Here is a 26,103-nt window from a genome sequence, read left to right as displayed (position 1 = left end):
TGCCTCCGACCATGGAAGCAGAGCATAGTGATTGATAGCTTTGTCCTCCATGTATTTCTTCAATCCTCTTTTAAAGCCATCCATATTGGTGATCCTTATTGCCTCCTATGGGAGTGAGTTCCATCATTTACTTGTGTGCTGTGTGAAGAAGTACTTTTTAATATCTGTCCTGGATCTAGCATTCAGCTTCGTTGGATGCCCATGAGTTCTCGTGTTATGGGAGAGGGAGAAAGCATGTCTCTATTTCAAGACATAGAGATGGTCTCCAACTTGGATAAATTTTGAAGAGGCTCAGACTGGGTGCTATCCAGTGTTGGAGGCATGAGACTTTTCCTCTGATCGATAAACTGTTTGCAGCAGGGGTGTTGTTAACACCCTCAGCTGTACTTTGTTAATGAAATGAATGTTGTAGGTTAAACAGAGTATGTGTCCTTACCCCCTTCAATGTTTGCATGGTAGGTTCTTTTCTCAGTTTGTATTTATTCTGTTCTGGGGACTGTGAATTTTTCAAAGCAAGGACCTTTAGCAGACAAGACAGCCATTTAATTTCAATAAAGGAATTTTTCATGGTGTATGTGGGTAAGGAACGCAGAAGCAGGCCTGTGCTTTTAAAAGATAATTAATTAAAAACCTTCTGGGTGCAGGTGAATTTGGCACCTTGCCAAACATCTAGGAGAGAAGAATGTGATGGGAATTGTGCGGCTAGAATGATCTCGTTTTGCAAGAGGGCTGGGCCAGCATCTTGTAATTATTCCCAGGAGAAAGCAGGGCACTTTGGGTCAGTAAGATGATCTCACACACATCCCTTGCAGGATAATTTCTGAAGCCATTCAGGGTACTCATTTCTTTAGTTTGATCTCCACAGTAAGCCAATAACACCTATCTGTTTCTTTGCTGAGAGGTTTGGATAAGAGGTTTTCACTTCAGCTCTCTCCAAATGCTTTAGTTTCCTGTCCCTTTACCATCTCCAGATCAAGATTCCATTGATAAGACATACTGAGAAAAGCAATATTGATGTGATTGAAAGTATAAAGATGTAAGAACATCAGAAGAGCTCTGCTGAATTTTGGCTTCTCTGTCCCTCTCAAACTTAAGTCCAGTGCTCCATATTTCCACATCAGCTGTTGATTTAATTTTTTTAAAAAAAAATTATTCCAATGAAGATTCATCAGCATTGTACAGTGGTACCTTGGGTTACAGACGCTTCAGGTTACAGACTCCGCTAACCCAGAAATAGTACCTCGGGTTAAGAACTTTGCTTCAGGATGAGAACAGAAATCGTGCAGCAGTGGCGCGGCAGCAGCAGTAGGCCCCATTAGCTAAAGTGGTACCTCAGGTTAAGAACAGTTTCAGGTTAAGAACAGACCTCCAGAATGAATTAAGTTCTTAACCCGAGGTACCACTGTAGTTGAATTTCTCCAAATGTACACATTTTTAATGCAATTTTGAATATACACAAAATGATTTCCCAAATTATAATGCACAACCTAATGTTCTTTACCTTAGGGTTTGGGGGGAAAAAATTAGGGGGCTTGCAAACTGCATAGCAAAACTCTGGGAAGCGTGAATTTGAGTGATTACAGCGTTTCAATTGGTGCATTGTTTCAGAAATTGCATATACAGCATTGTAAGTTCACCTTTACATGTGAACTGAATCAAATTTCTCCATTCATACCCAGAGAATAAGGTGATCTACAAACTACTGCTGTCTGAACACTGTAGGGTGGACCATGGCTTGTTCTTTCTGTCCCACTCCTGGCTCCTTCCAATGTTCTAGTTTATCACTTGAACAAAAGGTCAAAGTTGTTGCACACCATTTAGGATGAGGAATATATCCATCTGCTCTGCCTGAGCTCTGCCAACTTGTCTTGGCGTCAAGCTCTCAGGCTACCGGCTGAGATACATTTAAGTGAGAAGAATGGAGTTCAAATGCCAGGTGTGTTAAAAAGCACCCACAACACCAACCAAATAAATTATTGGGTTGTATGCAGTAGGGTAGTGGCAAATTCAGAAGTTCAGGGCTCCTTCATGACAGTCACTCCGTCTCAAAACCATGGTTCCTTGCAGCCACACATCCTTCTAAGATTACACTACCTTCTAAGATTATACTTGTTGTTCTTTAGTCATTTAGTCGTGTCCGACTCTTTGTGACCCCATGGACCAGAGCACGCCAGGCACTCCGGTCTTCCACTGCCTCCCACAGCTTGGTGAAACTCATGTTGGTAGCTTTGAGAACACTGTCCAACCATCTCGTCCTCTGTTGTCCCCTTCTCCTTGTGTCCTCAGTCTCCCAACATTAGGGTCTTTTCCAGAGAGTCTTCTCTTCTCATGATGTGGCCAAAGTATTGGAGCCTCAGCTTCAGGGTCTGTCCTTCCAGTGAGCACTCAGGGCTGATTTCCTTCAGAATGGAGAGGTTTGATCTTCTTGCAGTCCATGGGACTCTCAAGAGTCTCCTCCAGCACCATAATTCAAAAACATCAATTCTTCGGCGATCAGCCTTCTTTTATGGTCCAGCTCTCACTTCCATACATCACTACTGGGGAAACCATAGCTTTTACTATACGGACCTTTGTCGGCAAGGTGATGTCTCTGCTTTTTAATATGCTGTCTTGGTTTGTCATTGCTTTTCTCTCAAAAAGCAGGCGTCTTTTACCTGGCTGCTGTCACCATCTGCAGTGATCATGGAGCCCAAGAAAGTAAAATCTCTCACTGCCTCCATTTCTTCCCCTTCTATTTGCCAGGAGGTGATGGGACCAGTGGCCATAATCTTAGTTTTTTTGATGTTGAGCTTCAGACCATATTTTGCGCTCTCCTCTTTCACCCTCATTAAAAGGTTCTATATAATTATACAATAATAATAATAATTCGTGGTGCATTGCAAAGATCAATGCAGACCTCCGTGAGCTGCTTTTCAACTAGATATATCTATTTTCTGTGAATGTAGGCAAATGATTTAGTGTGCTCCAATATGTTCTTTCAGTGTAACTTATCTCAGTTTTCCTTGAAGTTCTATTGTACGTAACAGAATTTGCAAACCATTCTCTTGAAACTGAAACACCTTGTGTTTTCAGTGTTAATGCTTAGCTTTCCAGCATGTAGAATGACTCTTCCTCGGTGCTCTTCCTCACCTGTATTACTCACCTCCTTGCATATTGATTGGCTCTGAATAGCACATAGAAAAATACTTCTCAGTTGCTTAAAAACTCCACTTTCAAGCTGATTGGGCGGCTCTAAGGTGCTGAAACCTCTAGGCCAAGAATGAGTAACCTGTGATGCTCCAGCAGTCATTGTCCCAGACAGCATGGTCAGTAGTCAAGAACAATGGGAGTTGTAGTCCAACAGCATATGGAGAGTCACAGGTTCATTGCCCAAGCTCTTGGCTTCCTGATGGTTTTTCAGAGCCATGTGCGTGCTCCACTGAACCTTTCAAAATATTGGGCAGTATGTGTTTGGCTTGTTTTGTCTCTAGTTTTCCATCATCACAAGCTTGTTCTTTATTTAAGATTACCCAGGAAAAAAGCCTTATGAGATTTCAGCTGCACTCAGAGGAATCACTTTGGAAGTGGACTTTGACAAATTCCTTTCTTTTTGCCTTTCTCCTCCCTTTCCTTGGCCAAGCGCTCATACAGTGACAAGGCAGATCAGTGATCTCATACAAACACTGACACAAACTGTACTTAACTTTCACCTTCAGATTCACCTTCCAGCATGCTGCAAACATTTCATTTCAAGTCTTCCTCCAGGTAAACATCTTTTGAATGATAGCCAAAACTGGGTAAATTGTGGCTTATGCTGAAGATGGGAAGTAGTGTTCCTCCCGCCTCCTGCAGGCTATGTTTTCGTCTTCCTCCAAAAGACTGAACAATGAAGCTGTGTCCAGCTGAAAACTTTGTTGTCTTCAGGGCTAGAGTAGTCGTTCTCCAAAGTACCCCGTATGATAGAGGCTCAGTGTTTAGTGTTTTTGCTGTGATGCATTATTCAAGAGTACCACTGTGTTGAAAATGTTCCTATCCTTCCTATGCTGTGCAGTGCAATATATTTTGCTTCCCAATTGCCTGACAGGGAAAGCAATGTCTCCATTGAAGTATTGCTCCATATTACAGATATTGCTTACATCATCTTATTCATCCTTTGCATGCTGGTGGTCCCAGGGTTTACTCATGGGAGCTCCAGTTAAAACTATCTCAGGTTGCCATGTTGGATCAAAATAAATAAAAATAAATAAATCAAACATGCCAACTGATTGGCAGTGGCTCTCAAACATACAGAGTTTTGGACAAGAATCTTTCCCTCTCCTGCCAGGGGCTGAGCCTGGGACCTCTTGCAGGCAAAATATGTCCTCTACCATTGAGCATCATTAAACTCCCTGTTCCCCGTTTGCAACATTGGTGGCTGCTTGTGGGAATGGAAATTGTAAGCTCAATGGTGTCATGGTTGGTAGGTAGCAGCCCATAATGTCCCTGATAATGGCTACTTTGGGCCTTAATTAACAGATTTGCACCATGTACAATTAGTCCCATGGACTCCTCATTGCCTTTCTTCCCCCCAGTGCCCACAGATGTTAACATTTCAAAGACATTTAACAGCTTGCTTCTCAGAGACTGCTTCCGCACAAACTGAACTTTCATGTCCTGGGAGATTACTGGCACTCAAACACTGAAATCAATGGGCAACCCAATAGGACATACACACACACACACGCCAAAGATGAGTGTCCTGAAATACCTGTTTGATGTGCTTTGTTAACTGCATTAGATTGACTGCATGGGAAATGAATTTATGTCACTTCCTCTTACAGTTTGCATGAAAGCTCCACAGTACACCCTCAAGGCAAGAACTAGCAAACTTAAAGGGAAAATTTTAAAGTAACTAGCAAACTTAAAGGGAAGGTGTGATGTAAGGGAGCATTTTTAATCTCGTGGAAAGTTGAATCCAAACCTGCTATCATTTGCAGAAGCCAGCATGAGCGGTGAACAAGCAGATATGAAAAGTCATTTTCCCCTTTGTTTTCTCAGGTGCTGCTGCATGTGTTCACGGAAGATTTAGAATGCATCCCTGGATTCCAACAAAAGGTTTTTCATATTGAACACCCGTCTGCATTCATGGCGGACCAGCCGATTCTGAATTGTAAGGAAGCTTATTTTCATATGTCATTTCTGCACACGCACACAAATTGTATTAACCACAGCCTGTGTGTTCCTATCATTTTTGGAATATATCAGAAAATTCATTGTCCTTGTGACAGGCTCCCCTCTGTTGTTCCTACAGGAGTGTGATTACTTCTATTTATTTTATTATTATTATTTTGAAAGCGGGAGAGGCTTTTTCTAAACCCGTATTAATACAGACTTTTCTTTGTATTATGGTTCTGTGTTGAGTAGTTCCTGTCCATTAATTAATGGTTGGCTTGAATATTGATGTGGACACTGGGAATAATCACTGTACCCTTTCTCTTGAATTATTTGGTTCTTGAATTAATTTGGCGGTTTTGTGCTGATAACGAGTGAGTATGCTGGAGAACCTTGAGTTGCAATTGAGTGTGTGTCTTGCAACTTGTCTACAAGATGTTCCTGCTATGTGTTGAACCTCAGAATCTGCTACTCAAACCTTTCCAGACATTATCCTATCCTCTGCATTTGAACCTCTGGTGACCAACTGCTATTGCCAGTTGGGAGTATGAATGAACTGCATGGCCAAATTCCATTTCCAGCAGACAGGTGTTGCATTAAAGTGCTGGCACTGATGGGAAGAGGCTTTGTGTGCTTGGCAAGCAGATAGCACAAGGCTAAATGGTCCATAAAGTCTTAACTGTGCTTTCTGCACTTGAGTTGTTTGATCAAGGTACTAAGGGGGAACTGGAGAACATGTAGTGGTGTTACCATTCATGTTTCTGGAGGTTTCATGACCGATGGATGAAGTGTTGCATCCACAAATGTCTTGGATTTGAGCCAAGGTTGTCCAAATATAGTGTTGGTGGTATTTCTCATAGAGGAACTGCAGAAAGCCTCAACTGCATAAGACTCTTGATACGTGGTTTGGAAGAGGTTTTTTCACTTGTCTTTGCGGTGACAAAAGTTAATGGTTCCTAATGCCTGGGTGGAGTGGATGAAAGCCCGGAAGCTGAGCTTGAACGCTGAGAAGATGGAGATGCTGCGGGTTGGTGATTCCAGTGTGCAGAAGATGGGCCAGTTGCCTGTGCTAGATAGGATTGCGCTCTCTCTGAAAGAACAGATACAGAGTTTGTGGGTGCTCCTGCACCAATATTGGTGGCTCAGGTAGCCTCAGTGACTAGGGATGCCTTTTACCAGCTACAGCTGTTATACCAGCTATGGCCATTTTTGGAAAGAGATTGTCTGGTCACCATAATTCATGTTAAGCTAAAGACTCAATTACTGCAATGCATGCTGTGTGGGGCTACCCTTGAGATGCCCAGAGTGACGGGGGAAACCCAGCTGGATGGGCAGGGTATAAATAATGTTGTTGTTGTTGTTGTCCAGAGACTCCTGCTGGTGCAAAATGCTACAGCTAGATTTTTGATGGGAACAGACTATCACCAGCATGGAACTCCAGTGTGAAAAGCTTGCATTGGATGCCCACACCCTACCAGACCAGGTTCAAGGTTCTTATATTAATTAACAAATCCCTTCATAACTTGGGTCCAGGAAACCTCAGGGACTGCCTGATCCATTATATCCCTGCTTGGTCACTAGGGTCTTTGAGGAAGTCCCTGTTAGTGGTCCCCCATGGCTGGGTTGCATGGGTTGTATCCACAGAGGGTCATGTGTTCAGTATTGTGCCACTTGAAATCAGAAAGGCCCTTTCCCTGTTGAACTTTTGGCACTTACTGATCACTTCTTTATCCTTCAACAGGCTTTTAATTGAATTCTGTTTTTATTGTTTTAATTCATTTTTAACTATTCTTAGAATTGCTTTTTTAGTCTCCTGTGCACTGCTTAGAGACAAGTGTGATTAAATGGCATACAAATCACTGTAATAAATAAATAGATGCCTGGTGACCACCGTTCTCAAGGGGTGTGAAGCAAACCTTGTGCATTCATAGCAGTTTGCTGGGGAATGACCTGACTTGTTCTCTGCCTGTTTTTCATATGTGCCATCCTTGGACAGAAGGAACAATGCAACTCTTCCATGTTTCCCAGTTAGTGTGATATAGACATATCTCAGCAATGCATGCTCTCAGTGATACTGGATCTGCATATTGTAGGGAATCTTGAATTCCCAAATAATTCTCCCTGTAAAAAATTAAAGTGAGTCAAAATACTCTCAGTGATTTGCAGTATCCACTTCCTTTGAGCAAAAGGGAGCTTTAGCTGTCTAGTCGTCATTACTATTGGACATCTTGTTTTGATGTTCAAGAGGCTCTCATGGATATTTGATCCTTCTAGGTTGTGTGTGTAAAAGGATTCTGCGTGTGTTTTATTGTGCTTGTTTCAAGGATAGTGCACATGTTGTTCTAGAAGAACATGCTCTAACATCATATCCCCCTTTTAAGGCACATATGCTTGATTTTTGAACATCATTCATTCAAAAGGACTGTGGCTCAGTGAAACAGCACATGCTTTGTATAGAGAACCCAGATACAATCCCTGGCATCTCCATGTAGACTCCTGCCTAAAAACTCTGGTCAGTGTAGTCAGTAATGAGCCAGATGAACAAATGGTCTGACTTGGTATAAGGCAGTTCTTTGTGTTCTAATACCCCACCCCACCCCATGCTCAATAGACTCTAGGGCTTAATATGACTTCCCAAGAATAATTTTGGTCATGCAAATCTTTCTTCCTTTCCTTGACCCTGACCATTAGGTCCAGTCGTGACCGACTCTGGGGTTGTGGCACTCATCCCGCTTTATTGGCCGAGGGAGCTGGCGTACAGCTTCCAGGTCATGTGGCCAGCATGGCTAAGCCACTTCTGGCGAACCAGAGCAGCGCACGGAAACGCCGTTTACCTTCCCGCTGGAGCGATACCTATTTATCTACTAGCACTTTGATGTGCTTTCAAACTGCTAGGTTGGCAGGAGCAGGGACTGAGCAACGGGAGCTCACCCCGTCGCGGGGATTCGAACCGCGACCTTCTGATCGGCAAGTCCTAGGCTCTATGGTTTAACCCACAGCGCCACCCGCATCCCAATCATGCAAATCTTAATGCCAAGCTAATAAAGGTACACTCCACCATATTTAATACTACTTGAAGGTACGAAGGTAAGTGTTGATAAATTCACTGGAATGTTTCAAAAAATGATGTAGACCCCTTAGTTCTGCCATGCTTTTGAAATTATGAAAACAAGGCAAGGATATGCTACAGTGTGAGTTTCCATCATACACTGAAGATGTACCTTTTTACCATGATTTTGGACAGTTAAGGTATTCTTGTAGAACTTCCTCTTCTCTTTTGGTTAATATATATCATGTTGTTTCTGCTTGGGATATTTATGGTGAAGGGTGGGTAAGAAATCTTATCAGTAGTTAAATTAAAATTTCCTCAGAAACTGAGGGGGGCAGGAGGAAAAGATAGAGGGAGAGAAAGAGGACTGGTTGTTAATTTGAATGAGCATTTTGGCCATAGTTCCCAAGGGGGCTTAGTGGTTTCAAATCAAGCAGGAGGAAACAGCCTCATTTTTTTGCCTTTTGCCATTGGCCACCTCAAAGTGATGTGCAGTTGGAGGGTGTCTGATTCAAATGTCTTGTTGGCTTTTTCTTTTCTCTGTGTTTGATCCTATAGAAAGGAAAAGCTGTTTCAGCCATATCCAATTGCTGCTTCTGTGATAACCAGCAAATGGCACTGGTGTGAAACTGGCATAATAATTAAGACACCATTTTTAATATTAAGTCAAGGAAAGACAAAGCAAGGCTGCTGCTTGTTATCTTGTTGTGGTTTTATATTTGATGCAAGCTGCCCCTTGGGGAAAACATAAATATAATAAAATTATATGTATAAAACTATAATGATATAATAATAATAATAATAATAATAATAATAATAATAATAATAATTTTTAGTGAAGAACTTAGGCAGTTCTACTCATCAGAGACACCAAATTGGTATGATATATCATATTCCACTTCGGTGGAATGTTGGCCCTACACTTCTAGCCAATTTAATCAGATCAGAAGTTCTAGGTCTCAGTCATGATGGATTAAACCCTGCACTCTCATTAGACACAAGGGGCATCAAGGCAATCCACTGTGCCACACTCTGGGTGAAGTCAGCCCACCGCTACCCTGCATTAGTACAGTAGGTGCATTGCATGCATGAGGCCACCTGGAGAGAGTGATTTGCCTGAGGCCACATTCATGCCACACCGTGAAAGCACTATGATACCACTTTAAAAAGTCATGAGTCCTCCCCAAAGAATTCTGGGGTCTGTAGTATGTTAAGAGTGCTGAGAGTTGTTAGGAGATCCCTGTTCCCCTCCCAGAGCTCCAGTTCCCATGATGGTTTAACAACCAATCCCTCTTCAATGGGAACTTTGGGAATTAAAGCTCTTCAAGGAGAATATCCTAACAAGTCTCATCACCCTTTATAAACTACAGCTTGCATAATTATTGGAGGGATGCCATGGCTGATCAGAATCTATGTGCTTTAAATGTGTCTTAAGTCAGTGGTATGGAGATCCAACCTCAGGATCCAAGGTTGATGTGTCTTTCATAGCAAATGTCCCAGAGTCCCTACCAGGACCAGCCAATTCCCTTTGGTCCCAACATCTAGTGGGCTCAGCTAGGGACACCCATTCCTCTCCCAATTAGGAGAGGCATGTGTGCAGCTGGAAGGTTGGGAAAATAACAGGTCAATTATATTAGCCTCTCCTCAAAATCTTTGACGCTCTGGGAATTCGATCCACATATTTTCAGTGTGGGATGATAGCAGTGTCCTACTTGAGGGGATTGCTTAGCAGAATGAGATAAGAGATAAGGGCAAGAGGGTATAATCAAACCCCAAGATGGATCAGTGCGGAAGAAGTGCCCCTAAACCAGAGGCTTTCCAGCCGACTCATCAATATTTTTTATTGTCTGTTTGACTAGGCTGAGCACTTTTTTTAATGTTGCCATTACTCAAGAACAGTGTAATTTAGTCGTTGCATCTGCATGTGCAGCCCACCATGAGTATGTAAATTAATAGAGCAAATATGCAAAGCAAGTCTAACGGTGATTGCTTTTGTAGTCTTCAATAAACAGAGTACTTTTAATTCTCAGCTGAAGATTGAAAAGAACAGTCATATTTTGTTGTAGGGGAACATCTATCTCCCCCTCCCCATGCTCTGCAAATCCCCTTGATATTTTTAATTTAAACAGAAACATGCCACACATACCATTGCCACTGCTTCCGTCAGTAATTAAGAACGGGGCTTTTTTTTTACTTCCTTCTTATGTATTTACTACTTAGTTGTAAATGCCCTTGTGTTCATTATTCATGAAAGTTACGAGGGGAAAGAAAGAGGCAGAAGTGAAGAGGCCTCTCTCTCTCTTTCTCTCTTTATTATTTGCATGCAGGCTGAAGCAATAAAAAAGTTTGCTTCCCACATTCAACAACCTTTTAAAATGCCTTGTAGTGAGATATAAAACAAAGTGCAATAAAGAAGTTTGAAACAGGGTGGGGAGATGAATGTTTTGCCTATTAATCTATGAAGGAGAAAGCATCATGAGAATGTAGGGAGAGCGTGCTGGATCAAGCCAGTGGCCCAAATAGTCCAGCATTCTGTTCTCACAATGGCTGTCCAGATACCTCTGGGATACCTACAAGCAGGACCTGAGCACAAAAGTTTTCCAGCAGTTGATTTTCCAGCAGTTGGTATTCAGAAGCATTACTGCCTCCAAACATGGAAGAAAAGTCTCACCATTATGGCTGACAGCTGTTGGTAGCCACTACCTCCTCCATGAATTTGTCTCACCTTTAAAAACCCTCCAAATTGGTGGCTATCACTGCCTACAGTGGGAGCAAGTTCATGTGCTGCATGAGCCGAAATGGGACATTCCAGGATCCAATCAGAAGCCAGGGTGGCTTTTGTAATTCTGCAATGTCCCGCTCAAATCAGGACTGTTAAGGGATGTGGTGTGGTGTACAGTGGTACCTCACAAGACGAATGCCTCGTAAGACGAAAAACTCGCAAGACGAAAGAGTTTTTCGTTTTTTGAGTTGCTTCACAGGACGAATTTCCCTATGGGCTTGCTTCGCAAGACGAAAACGTCTTGCAAGTTTGTTTCCTCAATGCATTCCTATGGGAATCCGTGCTTTGCAAGACGAAAAATTCGGAAGACGAAAAAACTCGCATAACGAATTAATTTCGTCTTGCGAGGTACCACTGTACTCCAGCCCTAGAAAAGTGTCTTTTCCTGATGCATACTAGGATTGGAACAAGAACCAGACCCTGGTAGGAAAAGAGGCTTCTCCAAGACTCAGTTATGCCTTCCCCTGCTCTGCCTCAAGACTTACAGATTGTTTGGTTTACAGAATTTATATCTTGCCCTTCCTCTGGGCATGATATCTTCTTGCTTATACATACACCTCAATGCTGCTATAGTCTTTCTAACAATGACTTCAGAAGCAGATCATCTTTGTATTATGAGCAGGACTGTTATGATAACAACGATAACAATCTTTAAAATATTTTAACAGAATGAATGCTTGCATCCTGATCCTTTGCATGATTCCTCATAAGTGTGGGGAATTCGGAACATGTGGGCCCTCAACCTCTGGTTCTGAGTGTGAAAAATTGTCTTCTTGGTTTGAGTTGATTTGAGTAAGTAAGTGTGTGTGTGTGTGTGTGTGTGTGTGTGTGTGTTATTATGCAAACACAGAGACACAATAAATGACTCAGGTCAACTTGAAACAAGAACACAATTTTCTACTGAAGTTTCTGAGCATGTTTCATCCACCGCCCCCCAAAAGCAAAAAAAAATGCCTGAGCTCAAGAGAATTTCAGATGACAAGTAAAAATGGAACACAGCAGGCAAACTCAGGGTAGCAGCAGTAGAAACATTTCTGTTGGTGCACCTAATTTCTCATTGTTGCTTTCCTCTCTCTTTCTTCCCCCTTCACTTTAGCTTTTGACTAACCTACGAAAAGATAGCTAAAATGTTCTGCCCCACCCCCCAGCTTCCAGTGTTTCTAAGGAAATCAGCATGACTTCATCTTATATCTTCTTGGGTCCCAGAGACACTGGTAAATGTTTCATTGCTATAATCTTTGAAGCCATCCTCTAGATATTTAGCCACTGCTGACATATTTATGTGGCAAATGACACCTTTCTTCATCTAGTTTACTGCAGAATTATGGCGTTTGCATCCTGCTCACCTTATTCATAAAAAGATATATATACCACCAACTTGTATAAAGTAACAAGGCAGTGTACAGCAGACTACAGACACTCACGAGTCTTAAGCTCAGCAGAAGGGACACTCTTGGAAGTTCCACCTCTCTCAGAAGTTCAGAGGGGAAAGGAATTTTCTGTGGCAGCCCCTAAGTTGTGGATTTCCACCCACACAAGATGCTGCTCATTGTTCATATTAAAGGTTTTCAAAAGGTAATTGACCCTGTTCTCTCACTAGATGCCACCTATTGGAAATTTCCATTGACTCCATCATCATGATGCTCCTGGCTGCACATAGCTCTTTAGCTTCAGTAACCACCTGGGTCAGCAAATTTCTAGCAGTGGCAGTCGTTCTTCATGCGGAGATGATAGAACATCACCAAGCAACCCTGCTACATGCATAAAAATAATCATGTTGCATTAATCATGTTTTACTTTTTAACATACACGAGTTGTGGCTTTTGCGGGGGGGGGGTCCTTTTTAAAAAAAATGACAATAAATGAAATGGTATACATGAAAAATGAAGGCAATTAACAAAAAGCATTGGGATGGCGTGCTGTGAATGCAAAGCCAGGAAGAGCATTGCCAATGATTTAAATGTCAAAACAAAGGCAGTTGTGACCCTTACTTGAAAAGCTTTAATTTGGATGTTAATTAATGGCTGACCTCTTCTGTCACTTACGTGATGGATTGCATTTTCTGGGTGTGCAATCCTTCAGATCGGGGTGGGTGGTTGTCTGTCCATCGGCAGGTTCTTGCGTCTGCTGGATTTTAATGAAGAATTTCCTTCCCAACCCCATTCATTTTGCCCTGGTGCTGTTAGCTTAATTTACTTCCACTGTGTGGGATTTATTAACTGATTAATCACGGGTGCTTTAAGGTGTCTCTGCTGCGTTCTTTGATGAAAGTTGCACTTTTGTTGAGCCTAACAGCAGGGTCCTCTGAAGAGCATCCAGTACTAGAGCAACTCATCGTAGGGGGTGCAGATTTTGTAAACACAACACAACACGCCGGAATACAAAAGCATATTCCCTAATGCTTTCCTATTAGTGCATGAAAAACATACATAAGAGAAAGGCATAACTCATTCCTTCTGTGCACACAGCACCTGCTTTCAACCTCTTTCCGACATTCCTAAAGGTCAGCTTTGGAAATGCAGCATTGGGGAACATCTGTGACCCTCCAGATGTGGTAGGACTCCAGCCTCCATCATTCCCAACCAACATAGCCAGTGGTGAGTGATGAGGGGAGCTGTAGTGAGCTACAGTCTGAAGGTTCTCCATCCACAGCTTCTCTACCCCTTGCTTCACTTAAGGACTGTCACCTGAGCTGGATGGTACTCTGCTCCTAGCTGTGCATCTTGGTCCTTTTAAAGCCAGAAGAGCCATAGCTCAGTGGTAACAACATTTGCTTTGCATGTGGAAGGTCACAGGTTCAGTCCCCAGTATCTCTAGATAGGGCTGGAAGAGACTCCCTGCCTGAAACCCTGGCGATCCAAAGCCAGTCAATAATCACCCAGATAGTCTGACTCTGTATAAGGCATATTCCTGTTGTTCCCATGGAAATTTAGAGCAAGTTATGATGAAGGCAAGCAAAGCCCCTCAGGTTATTTTGAAATTTGTATCTATGCATATAAATTAGCTTATGCAAGTGTTACACAAATGTGTGACTCCCTTTTTGGTGGGACATTTCCTCTTCATTGGGAATGTGGCTGTCCTACATCTGGTTGGGCACAGCAGACAGCATTGTGCTAGACCAGGGGTTGGAAACCTCTGGCCCACAGCCCATATTTGACCTGCCAGTCCTCCCCATTTGGCTCTCCAGGCCATTTCATAAGAACATAAGATGAGCCTGCTGCATCAGTCCAGTGGACCATCTACTCCAGCATCCTGTTCTCAAGATGGCCAACCAGATGCTTGTAGGAAACCTGCAAACAGAGTCTGAGCAAAAGAGCACTTTTGCAGTTTCCAGCAATTGGTACTCAAAACCATTGCTGCCTCTGACCCTGGAGACAGAGCATAGTCATCATGGTTAGAAGCAATTGATAGTCTTTTTTCCTCCATGAATCTGTCAAATCCTCCTTTAAAGCCACAGGAGATGGAGGCCATCACTGCCTCTTTTATATGCAAATGACTTTTCAGAATCTTTTATTTCAGCTAAGCCATGTCCATCTGCCCTCCACCTGCCAGGATGGTGTAGTGGTTAAGAACGGTGGACTCATAATCTGGTGAACTGGGTTTGCTTCCCTGCTCCTCCACATGCAGCTGCTGGGTGACCTTGGGCTAGTCACACTTTTGTGAAATCTCTCAGCCTCACTCACCTCACAGAGTGTTTATTGTGGGGGAGGAAGGGAAAGGAGATTGTTAGCCACTTTGAGACTCCTGAAGGGGAGTGAAAGGCGGGATATCAAGTTCTCCTCCTCCTCCTCCTCCTCCTCCTCCTCCTCCTCCTCCTCCTCCTCCTGCCCTGACAGGGATGCTTGGGAAATGCTGCACAAGGGAAAAGAAAAAATGCTCATTTTTTTAAGAAAGGAGCATTCTTTTTTTCTTTCCAAAGAGAGCAGTTTGTATTCAAAGCACTTCTTCCCAGTGTTTTGAATACAATGATTCCCTGGATTCTTTTGATGTTCTCATAACATGCCATAGATTGGCGGGGGGGGGGGGGGCAGGCAGGTAGGATTTAATATCTTGGGGCGGGGGGGGGGAGTGATTTGAATTCAGCTCTTCTAGGCCAGGCTTTCACGCACAATTTCATACCATTTTACTGCATGTTTCTTCCAACACATTCTTTGTGTTTTCCCTAATGTAATGCATAATATTTTCATGAATGTATACATATTTTGTGAAATCTTATTTGGTTGGAGAATGGCCACATCCACACCATACATTTAAAGAACTATGAGGAAACAGTTATGGCTTCCTCCAAAATAAATATGAGCGCTATAGTTTCTTAGGGGTACTGTTCCCCTCACACAGCAGCAACTCCCAGAGTTCCATGTCAATAGAGCTTGATTGTTAAACTACTTTGGAGAATTGTGACTCTGTGGGCAGCTGTTCCAGCAGTGGGAGAGCTGGGAAGCAGAGCTCACTTCCATACATGCCAAGCATAGGCACCAGGTCTAGGGAACTCTGGGTGCCAGGGCACCCCCCCCCCAAAAAAAATTGGGGGTGATTAGCACCCACAATGCAAGGCTCTGACAGTACCTCCCAGACCACGTCGGAAGTTCTACCAGGCCTCCAAATGCGACTTCTGGTAGAAACCTAACGCAACAGGACATCATAACACCACGTTACATCACAGGCGCCATTGAGCACCCATAACCTGGGGCCAAAGTCAGCACCCCTGGCGCCAAGTGTCCTGTAAAAAGGCACAACCTGGATTTTTTGTAGGAGATCATGTTTTTGTTACTGCATGAGATTGTGCTAACTGTTACCAGGGGACATCCATTCCATTAGACTGCCTCCGTGTGAGATGTAGGAAACAGGGCTTATTTAATCAGCTTTGCTGGAAGCCTAGCTTCATCAGGGACCTCCTGTCCCTGAACTGTGCCAACTGATCATTATAGAGACAACTATGGAGTTTTGATTTTGATTTTCCTCTTCCCTCCCTGCCCCTTTTCTCTTGCTTGGCTTGTTTGCTTGGACTGTAAGCCTGTTGGTAGGGACTGTCTTGCTTTGATTGTTTGTAAGTCACTATAAGAGTCTCCCAACAGCTCTTAACAAATTAGAGCTCCTAGGTTTTTTGTGGGGGAAGCCATGACTGTTTAAAGTGCTATCACAGTGCTTTAAATGTATGGTGTGAATGATGAACAGTGTTGCATTGCACCACTCTCAGAAGTGTGAGTTTCAAAGGACAGCTCTTATTCAGTTGGTCTTTATTAATTTATACACCGCTTATATGTCAGTATATTAATTTATACACACTTAAATATGTGGTTTACAACTAGCAAATCAATACATAATTAAAATACAGAATAACAATTCCATTGGGAACTAAAACATCCTTAATTAAAATATACAATGAAATGAGCCATTAAAAGAAAGGCAATTACAACAGTTTTAAAAACAGTTAAAACAATGAAGTCTGAAGTGGTGTTCTGGGGAATGTGTGCCTAAGCAAGGATGTCATCAGGAGATGTCAGAATGCCAACACTGATAGGACTTCAGGTAATATTTCAGAGAGTGTGGATTATGTTGGTCCACACTGTATTGTGAACCAAGCTGAATTTCTTTTGCATCCCTGCCCTTGTGTGCATTTTGTGCACTTTAAACCACCCTTCATTAAAGGATGTAAAAGACGTGTGTGTAGGGGGTATGAATTTGAAACCCCATTGCATATAGGAGAGGTTTGTGCTTGCAAACATCTTCACAGCATGTCTTTCTGAGCCCATCACCGCATTGCACAATTTGTGATGCTTCTTCTTCTTCTTCTTCTTTTTAAACATGATCAAAGCTTGCAAAGAGCACAGTTGAGAGCTGCCAGGTGGCCAAAACAGTTGCCTCTTTCCAGCCATCCGTGTCAGCTTTTTAATAGGGCCTGAGGGGGGAAATGAATTCTGAAAGAGGCTTTGATCTTTATGCATATACTTTTAATTTTAACTTTTAAAAGACATTTCAGATCAGAGCAAGGCTATTATGCTGAACGGTGTGTGAGGGAATTAATTGGTGGCTGAACTACAGTGCCAGGGCTGAGTCCAAGTGGGAGCCAGGCGGAGACGCTAATATTTGCATTTCATTATTTCTGCTGCCAGGATTTAAAAAAAGAAAATCCACAGAATGAGCTCCACCTATGCTAGAGTCCCCACATATTCAAGAGAGTCTTGGGTGTCTGTTTGTCTCGCGTGTTTTGCATGTGGCAAACCACTTTAGAAAATGCATTTATTAACATTATTAACAACTCAAAAGTGCAGTAACAGAGCATTATATCATACAAAGCAAACAAACTAAAAGAAGAGAAAGAAATGGTGACACACCAATATAAATCAAGACATCCATATTTCACAACATAGGCACTGACTCCTAGGGGCCGAGGCAATTTCGGTCCTCCAAATATGTTTTTTAGGGGTCTGGGCCCCTTCAGTAATCAGAAGATGTCTGTATAAATTGTTGTGGTGATTCAGAGATTTAATATGAAATCAAGCTGGATTTGAGTTTGTTGATGTAGCAACAGTAAAAGTAAAAAAGAAAAACAAAAACAAACTACATATAAAATCAATTAAAATCCTGGGCATTTTTTTTATTGTTTATTTGGAAAATGTCTAAAACGTGGCTCTTTGGGCAACCCAGTCAACCCATAATTGCTTTTGTTTCTGGTGTTTTTGATCGGTTTTATATTTGTTCTCTTTTGTAGGTTATCTTGAAAATCTAGATTAATAATCATAATAAAGAGTTTGTTTGTGTCTCTGGTAACTTCTCTCTCTTACATCTTGAATGTTGACAAATTGGATTTTTAAAAGGTGAAAAAATATTAGAATTGGAGCTGTCAGAGAAGCACAAGGGAAACTGTGTTTTAAAGCTCAGGAACTTGGCAAAGTTTTTTATATTATGGATTTTTATATTATGAATGTATGTTCTGTATTATTTTATTAATACCATTGCCTAATACAAGATTGTCATGGCCTTTGGCTAGAACAATAAACTTATGAACTTGAAGGTTTTCCATTGCAAGCTATTGAAATCCTAGCTGCAGCTAACATTCATGTGTCAAACCACATTTGATATTGGGGGAAGTTACACCAGAGGCAGATTTAGGGGAGTGCAACTGCTTTGCCTGCACTGGGCACCAAGTCAAGAGGGAGCCAAAGGGGACAGACACTGCAATCATGACTTAGAACAGAAAGTGAGAGGTGTGGGTGGGCAACAGAGTTTGGCATTGCACTAGGGGCTGCTGAAATTTTAAAGCCCAAAGTCTGCCACTGGTTACAGCAGCACTTTCATAAAGCTAGGAAAGTTTGATAGCTTTCCACCCATTTGATGTGACACACATTTTCTAATCTTACTGTCTTCTACATGAGAATGGCTTTTGTTGAATGGCAGTGACTGTCTGTCTGGTGGATAGTGAAGTTCCAGGCTGCACATTAGTATGAGAAATGCAGAGATACAATTATGTTAGAAATGAATTTATAAACATATAATTTATGTTGCTTGTTTGCTCCCCTCTTATTGGCTATCTTTGAACCTAGTGCTGTGGTTTCCAAGGTGAGCAGTACTGCCTCCTGGGAGGCAATGAATTACCTAGGGGATGATAAGAGGCAGGAGACTGGCAGGGGGTGCTGGAGATGTAAATGATTATCAGACTTTGAAAAACTGGTGTCACTGAACCAAGACCATCAGTTTTGCTGGCCTTCTTACTTACAACCCATTGAGAGTTTCCTCCTCCTTAATCTCAGCATTGCCATTGTAGAACTTTGCAAAGAGGATGGGGGCAAAGCTAGAAATAAGTGGTTTTTGCCTGTCCTTGACTCTGGTTCCATCTACTGTTGACCTCCTCTGCCTTCCATCCTACTAGTCAAGGTTGACTTGAATTGGCCCAATTCAGTTTGAGATTCAGCAGAATAAGATGCACAGCCCTAGTGTATATATAGGTACTTGAACATGTTGCTTATCGCGGTGCACATCTTATAGGATACAGTGAATAATTCATGCTGCTCACCATGTCTGATTGGTGAACCTCAGTGACTTTTTTTTTGAGGGGGAGGAGCAAATTATACCACTGTGAGCCCAAGAACTTTAGAACAGAGATCCTGGACAGGAGTGGGGGTGGTAATACAAACTGCAAAGTTTGACTTCCTGACATCTTTTGGCATAAAATTGTTTTGTCAAGCATCATTTACTCAAGGCACATTCATGGAAATAGTGGATGCAAAGAATTTTTGCAGCATCAGTTGCTCCCAAATGAGAGAGCGCTAGCATAAATAAAAAGGAAAGGTTTTTCATTTTCTCATCAGGTTTCATAATTGTTCAGAGGTTGGGGGAATCAAAATATAAAGCAAGTGTGTCAGCATCATCTGTTACTGTTTTCTTTTTTTAATGCCAAACACGCCTTTCCAATGTAACTTGCACATAAATAAAGGTGATGTGATGAAGACAACATGCTCCATTAACCTCTTGGTTGTGAATGGAGGTGATTGAACTGCGGCAACTGAGCTCGATTTGAGATTAGATCTGTTCCTGGAGCCATGCCAGGGACCAGCCTAGTTTACAAATCACACTTTTTTGAAATATGTCTCAGCTTTGGTTGGGTGATGCCAGACAGCTGTTCATCTAATAGCCTAAATCAATGGCCAACTGCTCACAATTAGGAGGTATGTCAGTTGCTCGGTGCAATGAGAAAACCTTACATTAATTATGTTTTCAGAAGAAACTCTTAGTGAAAGAAGGGGCAAAAGCCAAACTCTTTCCCCCACCCTTTATTTCCTATGCCCAGTTGGCACATCCAATATTAATCAAAATTTCAGTTAGGTAATATTTTCGGATATAACTCAAATTGACTAGCACAGTTAGGTTAAAAAAACTTTTTTTTTAATGACCTTATCAGTATCCTCTTCTCATTTATCAGGTAACAAGGATGCTTTTTGATGCCCCTTTGAAGGACAAGACTAGGGTGTCTCACCATTCATGACAGTGTCCGGATCACAAGAACTAGCCATTCTATTCTGCAGTAGTTAAGCCATATTTTGAATACTGTGTTGAGTTCTTGATGCCACATTTTAAGGAGGACATTGGCAAACTGTTACATGTCCATAGGAGAACATCTAGGTTGGTGTGGTTCTGGAAACTGAGTCCTGTGAGGAATCCTAGAAAGAGATGGTTATTTTTAGCCCAGAGAAGAGAAGGGAAGACAAGATAGCTGCTTCTGAATATCTGAAAGGTTGTCATGCAGTGGATAGTTGATTGTCACTGATGGCCTTATTCCCAATGGATTGGTCCAGTCTTTCAAAGCCATCCAAGTTTTTGGCTAACATCACACTTCTGAAAGCAAAACTACGCCGTGTTTAAATAAGTCATTTCTTTTGTCAGTCCTGGATCTTTCAACACTGCAGCTATGCAAAGCCCCTCTTTTTGGCATGTTAGATATAAATGTATGGGGCTGTGTACATTGCTAGTCCCACTCAAAGTTGACCTGTTAGAGTGTGGCAGACATAGCTTCATTAATTTCAATGGGTCTATTCTGAGTTTAAATTAGTTTGAGACGCCACATTATATGGCACAATTTTAGACTCTTCAGAAGCTCAGCTGTGAATGCATAAGAAATGCATAGATATACAGCCATCTCCTCTGGAGATACTTTTACTCATAAGAAATAAAGACAACAGTCAAGTGAGCAGTCATTGGGGTACTTGATATATGTACATGCTACATAATGGAATACAATACAATAGGTGTTTTTTTAAAAAAATGCTCCTTTTGGTGTATGCATACATTTGTTTATTGTCAGTCACTTTGAGTTCCTGTGGCAAAGAAAGCAACTAATTAATATAGAATACTAATAAAATGCACAGGAACTTAACTAGAACCATGCTGGATCATGCCAAAGGCTCATTTAGTCAAACATTCTGTTTCCAAAGTGGTTAGTCAGTTGTCCCTGGGAAGCCTGCAAGCAGGACTTGAGTGCAACAGCACTCTCCCCACTTGTGATTTCTAGGAACTGGTATTCCACTCAAACAGTGGAAGTATAACATAGCCACAGTAGGGGGTAGCATGGTGAGGCTGCAGTGCTCACCTACCTCCAGGCAATCACATTGGGAAGTTGAGGGGTGAGGTGGTGGAGAGGTCTGTGTGGGGAGAATGCACCGGCAGGAGCACCAATTAGCTCTGCAAGTGCATCTGAACCATGCAGACCTCACTGCTGCCTTGTCCCTCCACTACCATGTAATAAGCAGCAGTGACACAACCAGGACAGATGAATAGACATGAACTATTATTTAAGTCATAAAATTTATATAATGCTTGATTGTAAAGACACAAACACATCACAAAGCAGTCAGGGTCCCAGAGTCCAGCAGCATTCAAAATTCTGAGCCGGCGGCTGCAGAGTCCTCAGCTTAAGGAGCTAAGACCATGGGCAGATTCTGCACCTGCTGGAAATCAGGAGACCACTGAGCTTGAGGCTGATGGGCATGACCCACTAGCAGAACCTGCAGAGAGATCGGCATTGGCTCCCAGTACGTTTCTGAGCACAATTCAAAGTGTTGGTGCTGACCTTTAAAGCCCTAAACGGCCTCGGTCCAGTATACCTGAAGGAGCATCTCCACCCCCATTATTCAGCCCGGACACTGAGATCCAGCGCCGAGGGCCTTCTGGCAGTTCCCTCATTGTGAGAAGTGAGGTTACAGGGAACCAGACAGAGGGCCTTCTTGGTAGTGGCGCCCGCACTGTGGAACGCCTTCACATCAGATGTCAAGGAAATAAGCAGCTATCCCACTTTTGAAAGACATCTGAAGGCAGACCTGTTTAGGGAAGTTTTTAATATTTAATGCTGTATTGTTTTTAACACTCGATTGGGAGCCGCCCAGAGTGGCTGGGGAAACTCAGCCAGATGGGCGGAGCATAAATAAATTATTATTATTATTATTATTATTAACCTCCTAAACCTGCAGAGTGAGAGACTGGACCCTCCCCACCCCCAGAGGCACCTTCCCATATTGAGAAGCCAGTGTGGTGTAGTGATTAGAGCAGAGCTTTCCAAACTTTTCGTGTTAGTGGCACACTTTTTAGACATGCATCATTTCACGACACAGTAATTCAGTTTCACTAGCAAATGGGAGGTTGAACTTACCCCTTTCTAGCCCCAGGAGGAGCGTGGGGAGCATTTGCATGACACACCTACACACTGCAGTTGACACACTAATGTTTCACACAATGTGGAATAGGCTGAGATTGAGAATGCTGATTTTATATGTTGTGGTCTTATTGTGAACCACCCTGAGACCTCCAGGTATAGGGTGGTGTATAAGTTGAAAGGAGGAGGAAGAGGAGGAAGAGGAGAAGGGAGCCTCCTGCTTCAGTCTGAGAACAATTAATTTGCATGTATGTGGTGGGTTCCAAACCTCTTGGTGGCAGAACTTCATTCTCTAGATCTGCAGTTGACATTCGCTCAATGATTATAAACAAAGAAAGCAGCTGCTACCAAGTCAAATAATTGGTTCATCTAGTTCAGTATTGTCTGCACCAGCCTTCCCTTAACCTGTTGTCCTGTAGGTGTTGTTGGACAACAGTTCCCATAATACATGATCATTAACCATGCTGACTGAGGCTGAAGGAAGTTATAATCATATTGAAAGCATCAAATTGGGGGAAGCTGTTCTGCACTGGTCTCCAGGTTTGAGCCATGAGTCTTTTTTAGCCCTACCCAAAGATTCTGGGACTCTTCCTATGCAAACCTCAAAATGCTAGCTCTATTCAGAGTAAATACATTGACATCAATGGAAGGGGCTAACTTAGGTTCATTAATTTCAAATAGTCAACTCTGCCTTAGTTGGTTTTAGTTTTTGGAAATCATTAGATAATACATGTCACACCCATATTAGTTGTCTTCAGGCTGCTGAACAACTTAGGTTAGTGACCTAGAGAGCTGGTATGATGCAAAAAGTGATGAAGGGCATCAGCTCCAAGCTTGGTTCAAATTGCAGCTCCCTTATAAATTGAATGAGTAGCTTTATGTGAGCCATAGTCTTCTACTTTTAGGGGGGTTTTGGTATGGAATATGGAGGCAAGATTACAAGGCTATCTAGCATTGTTGCAAAGATCACAGAAAATGTACACAGGGCATTCTGAGGATATAGAAAGTAGGGCTATATTATGCTGTGTATGAGTTTGCACCGGTACAAATGCTAAGAGTACAGCACTCCTTTCTGGAAACCCAGAGGATCAGGCTCTTAAGAACTGTCAAAACATAAGAGGCCAATCAAGTTGAATTATTCTCTCTCTCTCTCTCTCTCTCTCTCTCTCTCTCACACACACACACACACACACAGAGAGAGAGAGAGAGAGAGCAATAGAGAGCAGTAAGTTAAAGTTGTAAACAAATGGCTTTTATATGGAAATAATTTTTATATCTTTATACCTGCCATAAAAAAACACAATTTGAATGAGACATTTCCTGAATGACAAGAAGATGGGGTTTATAAAAAAGATCTCAGAAGGTGGATATTTATTGTTCAATTAAAAGTTAAAGGTCACAATCCAGTCCAGAGTTAAGTGTGCTTAAACCTATTGATTTCAATGGGCTGAAGTGCCCTGTAATAAATCTAGGTTGAATTCTCCCCAAATTGCATGCATTTCAAAACGTTCATCCTCAGAAAGAGGTGCAATCTATAGTATATGCATATACAGTGGTACCTCGGTTTACAAACACTTTGGGTTACAGACTCCGCTAAGCTGGAAGTAGTACCTTGGGTTAAGAACTTTGCCCCAGGATGAGAACAGAAATCGCACGGTGGTGGCACAGCAGCAGTGGGAGGCCCCATTAGCTAAAGTGGTACCTCAGGTTAAGAACGGTTTCAGGTTAAGAATGGACCTCCAGAACAAATTAAGTTCGGAACCAGAAGTACCACTGTATACTTATAGAGACCATCTGTTCCTATGGGATACAGAAGGGTCAAAAGTAGGGCTATGCACTGTCGGCTTGATCTGGGGGTTCGGAATCAAGACGACCCTGATTGAAGTAGTTCAGGAGTGCAGCTTATGTTTAATTAGTAAAATATTTTTAAAAAACCCTAATTAAACATACAGTTGGGAGCTGGGAGGAAGGAGACTTATTAATGTTTCAGTGTAAACCTATCTTTATGTTAAGGTTGCATTCAACTGTAATTAAACAATCAAGTCTTTTCCTGGTTGCATGGATATTGTGTGGCCTCAAAACATTAAACCAATGAGCAGTGGTGCTCCCCCTCCAAACAACAACAAAATAAAGTAAAAAGAATATTGAATGCTAAGGGCATATAAGATAAGAAGAATCTTTTTCAATGAGTTATTTTTCAATCATCTCCCCCTGGAACTGACAGGAAGAGAAAAAAACCGCATACTTTTATGTTCTCTGGAAATCCCAAGAGACTAAATTATAGCATGACAAATAAACAACTTGCTGAATTCTGTTAGAGGGGAAACAGTTTTGTAAAACAACAGGCATTTGAATAAACCATTTATGCATTTCCTGTTAATGGCAGCAGCAGGTGAAACACCTAAGCAATGGTAAATTATAAGAAAGCTCTGTGGAGTTTTAGAAGATTAATTGTCTCCTTCTAGGACCAGCAGCAATGAAAAATTAGTGTTCATTGTGAGAAACAATGGCTAACTTAGCCATTGTCACAACCTGGGCTAACAGGCTAGCATTATGCTCTGGTCCAAAACATGCCACTACTGCCATGTTGGCAAACATGGTCATTGTTAGATCTGACATGAAACACAACATTGGGTTGGATCCAGAGCAAATCCATTGAATTTAGGTCTCATTGAAATCAACTGGACAAGTTAGTCATAGCTTTCTTCAGTGAAAGACTGTAGAAAGAGGAGTCTCCTAAAGATAAGAATTGAGATTTGTGATGAATAATATTGCTTTGTTGCCTGGTATGACCTCATACCAGATATGGTAGCACACAAATGATGCCTCTGGGGAGCAAGGCTCATAGGACAACATCTGTGAAGGTCCATGCTCAGGTTCTTCAAGCTCTGGGCTACAAGATTACTGTAGGCTACAATTCTCTATCTGGAGGCACAGCAAAGAAACCCTGTATTTGGCCAACTCTTCCTCCTCTGACTCTGAACATAACACTATGCAGGATGCTTCCACCTGATTTGCCCAAGTCCACTTACTGAGTTTTATAGTTCCAGTTACAGATAGGTAGCCGTGTTGGTCTGCCATAGTCAAAAAAAAAAAAAAATCCTCCCAGTAGCACCTTAAAGACCAACTAAGTTAGTTCTTGGTATGAGCTTTCGTGCGCATGCACATGTGTATCTGAAGAAGTGTGCATGCACACAAAAGCTCATACCAAGAACTAACTTAGTTGGTCTTTAAGGTGCTACTGGAAGGAAAAAATTTTTTTTGTTTTGAGTTTTATAGCTGAGTATGGAATTGAACTAGAATCAAACACAGACATTAGGGCTACCGTACCAGAATATTTGTGCTTATTTTTGTAGGACACTATTGCCTACCACACTTGAAAACTTGTTCACATTCTGAGACTCTTGAAATGTTAATAATTTGTCTAATAATGCTGATTGCTTGGTTTGGAGAAAAGAAACAATCTTCTTTTGTCTAATCTTCTTTTAAAGCCATGCAAATTAGTGGCCAACACTGGCTATCATGAGAGTGAGCTCCAAAATTTCACTATACACTCTGTCAGATTGCCAAAAAAAGCCCTTCCATCTGTTGTCTGACACTGTAAGCAGAACCAGGCACACCGCTTGTAGTAATAAACTTTATTGCTCAGTAACCAAGGAGTCAGCACATGGCACATCCATCAGACAAGCAAGTAAGTTGCAGAAGCTAAAGTTCTGGCCCCTCTTCCCCCATATTTATACCTCCCTCCTTGCATTTTTCCGCTGTGACTCAGCTTTTCTTAATTGTTCTAGCCTTTTCTCGACCCTTCAGTCCTGTGCTGATAGTAGAGGAGGGGAAGGAGATGAATCAGGGCTGTATTGCAGAGCAGGAGACACAGCCCCTGCTCCGTCTCTGTCAGCACCTGAGGCTACCTCAACTGTCTCCTTTTCACCCTCACTCTCTGCTGATGATTCCTCCCTGTCCCACCAGTCTGAACCTGGTTCAATGTCCTCTTCCCTC

The 26,103-nt window shown here is 42.1% G+C and overlaps 1 protein-coding gene across 2 annotated transcripts in view; it reads left to right on the top strand.

The window, feature by feature from the left end:
• CDH13 (cadherin 13) overlaps window positions 1-26,103 on the top strand; it is a 665,580-nt gene that overhangs the window by 188,682 nt on the left and 450,795 nt on the right. For both annotated transcript variants that reach the window (XM_083626042.1, XM_083626043.1), the window contains exon 2: window positions 5,017-5,128. In XM_083626042.1, coding sequence (XP_083482168.1) covers window positions 5,017-5,128 — 112 coding nt within the window. The remainder of the gene's footprint in view (window positions 1-5,016; window positions 5,129-26,103) is intronic.

The sequence above is a fragment of the Podarcis filfolensis genome, assembly GCF_964270895.1.
Source record: "Podarcis filfolensis genome assembly, chromosome: 8".
Classification (NCBI taxonomy): domain Eukaryota; kingdom Metazoa; phylum Chordata; class Lepidosauria; order Squamata; family Lacertidae; genus Podarcis; species Podarcis filfolensis.
This window is presented reverse-complemented; position numbering and strand designations above follow the sequence as displayed.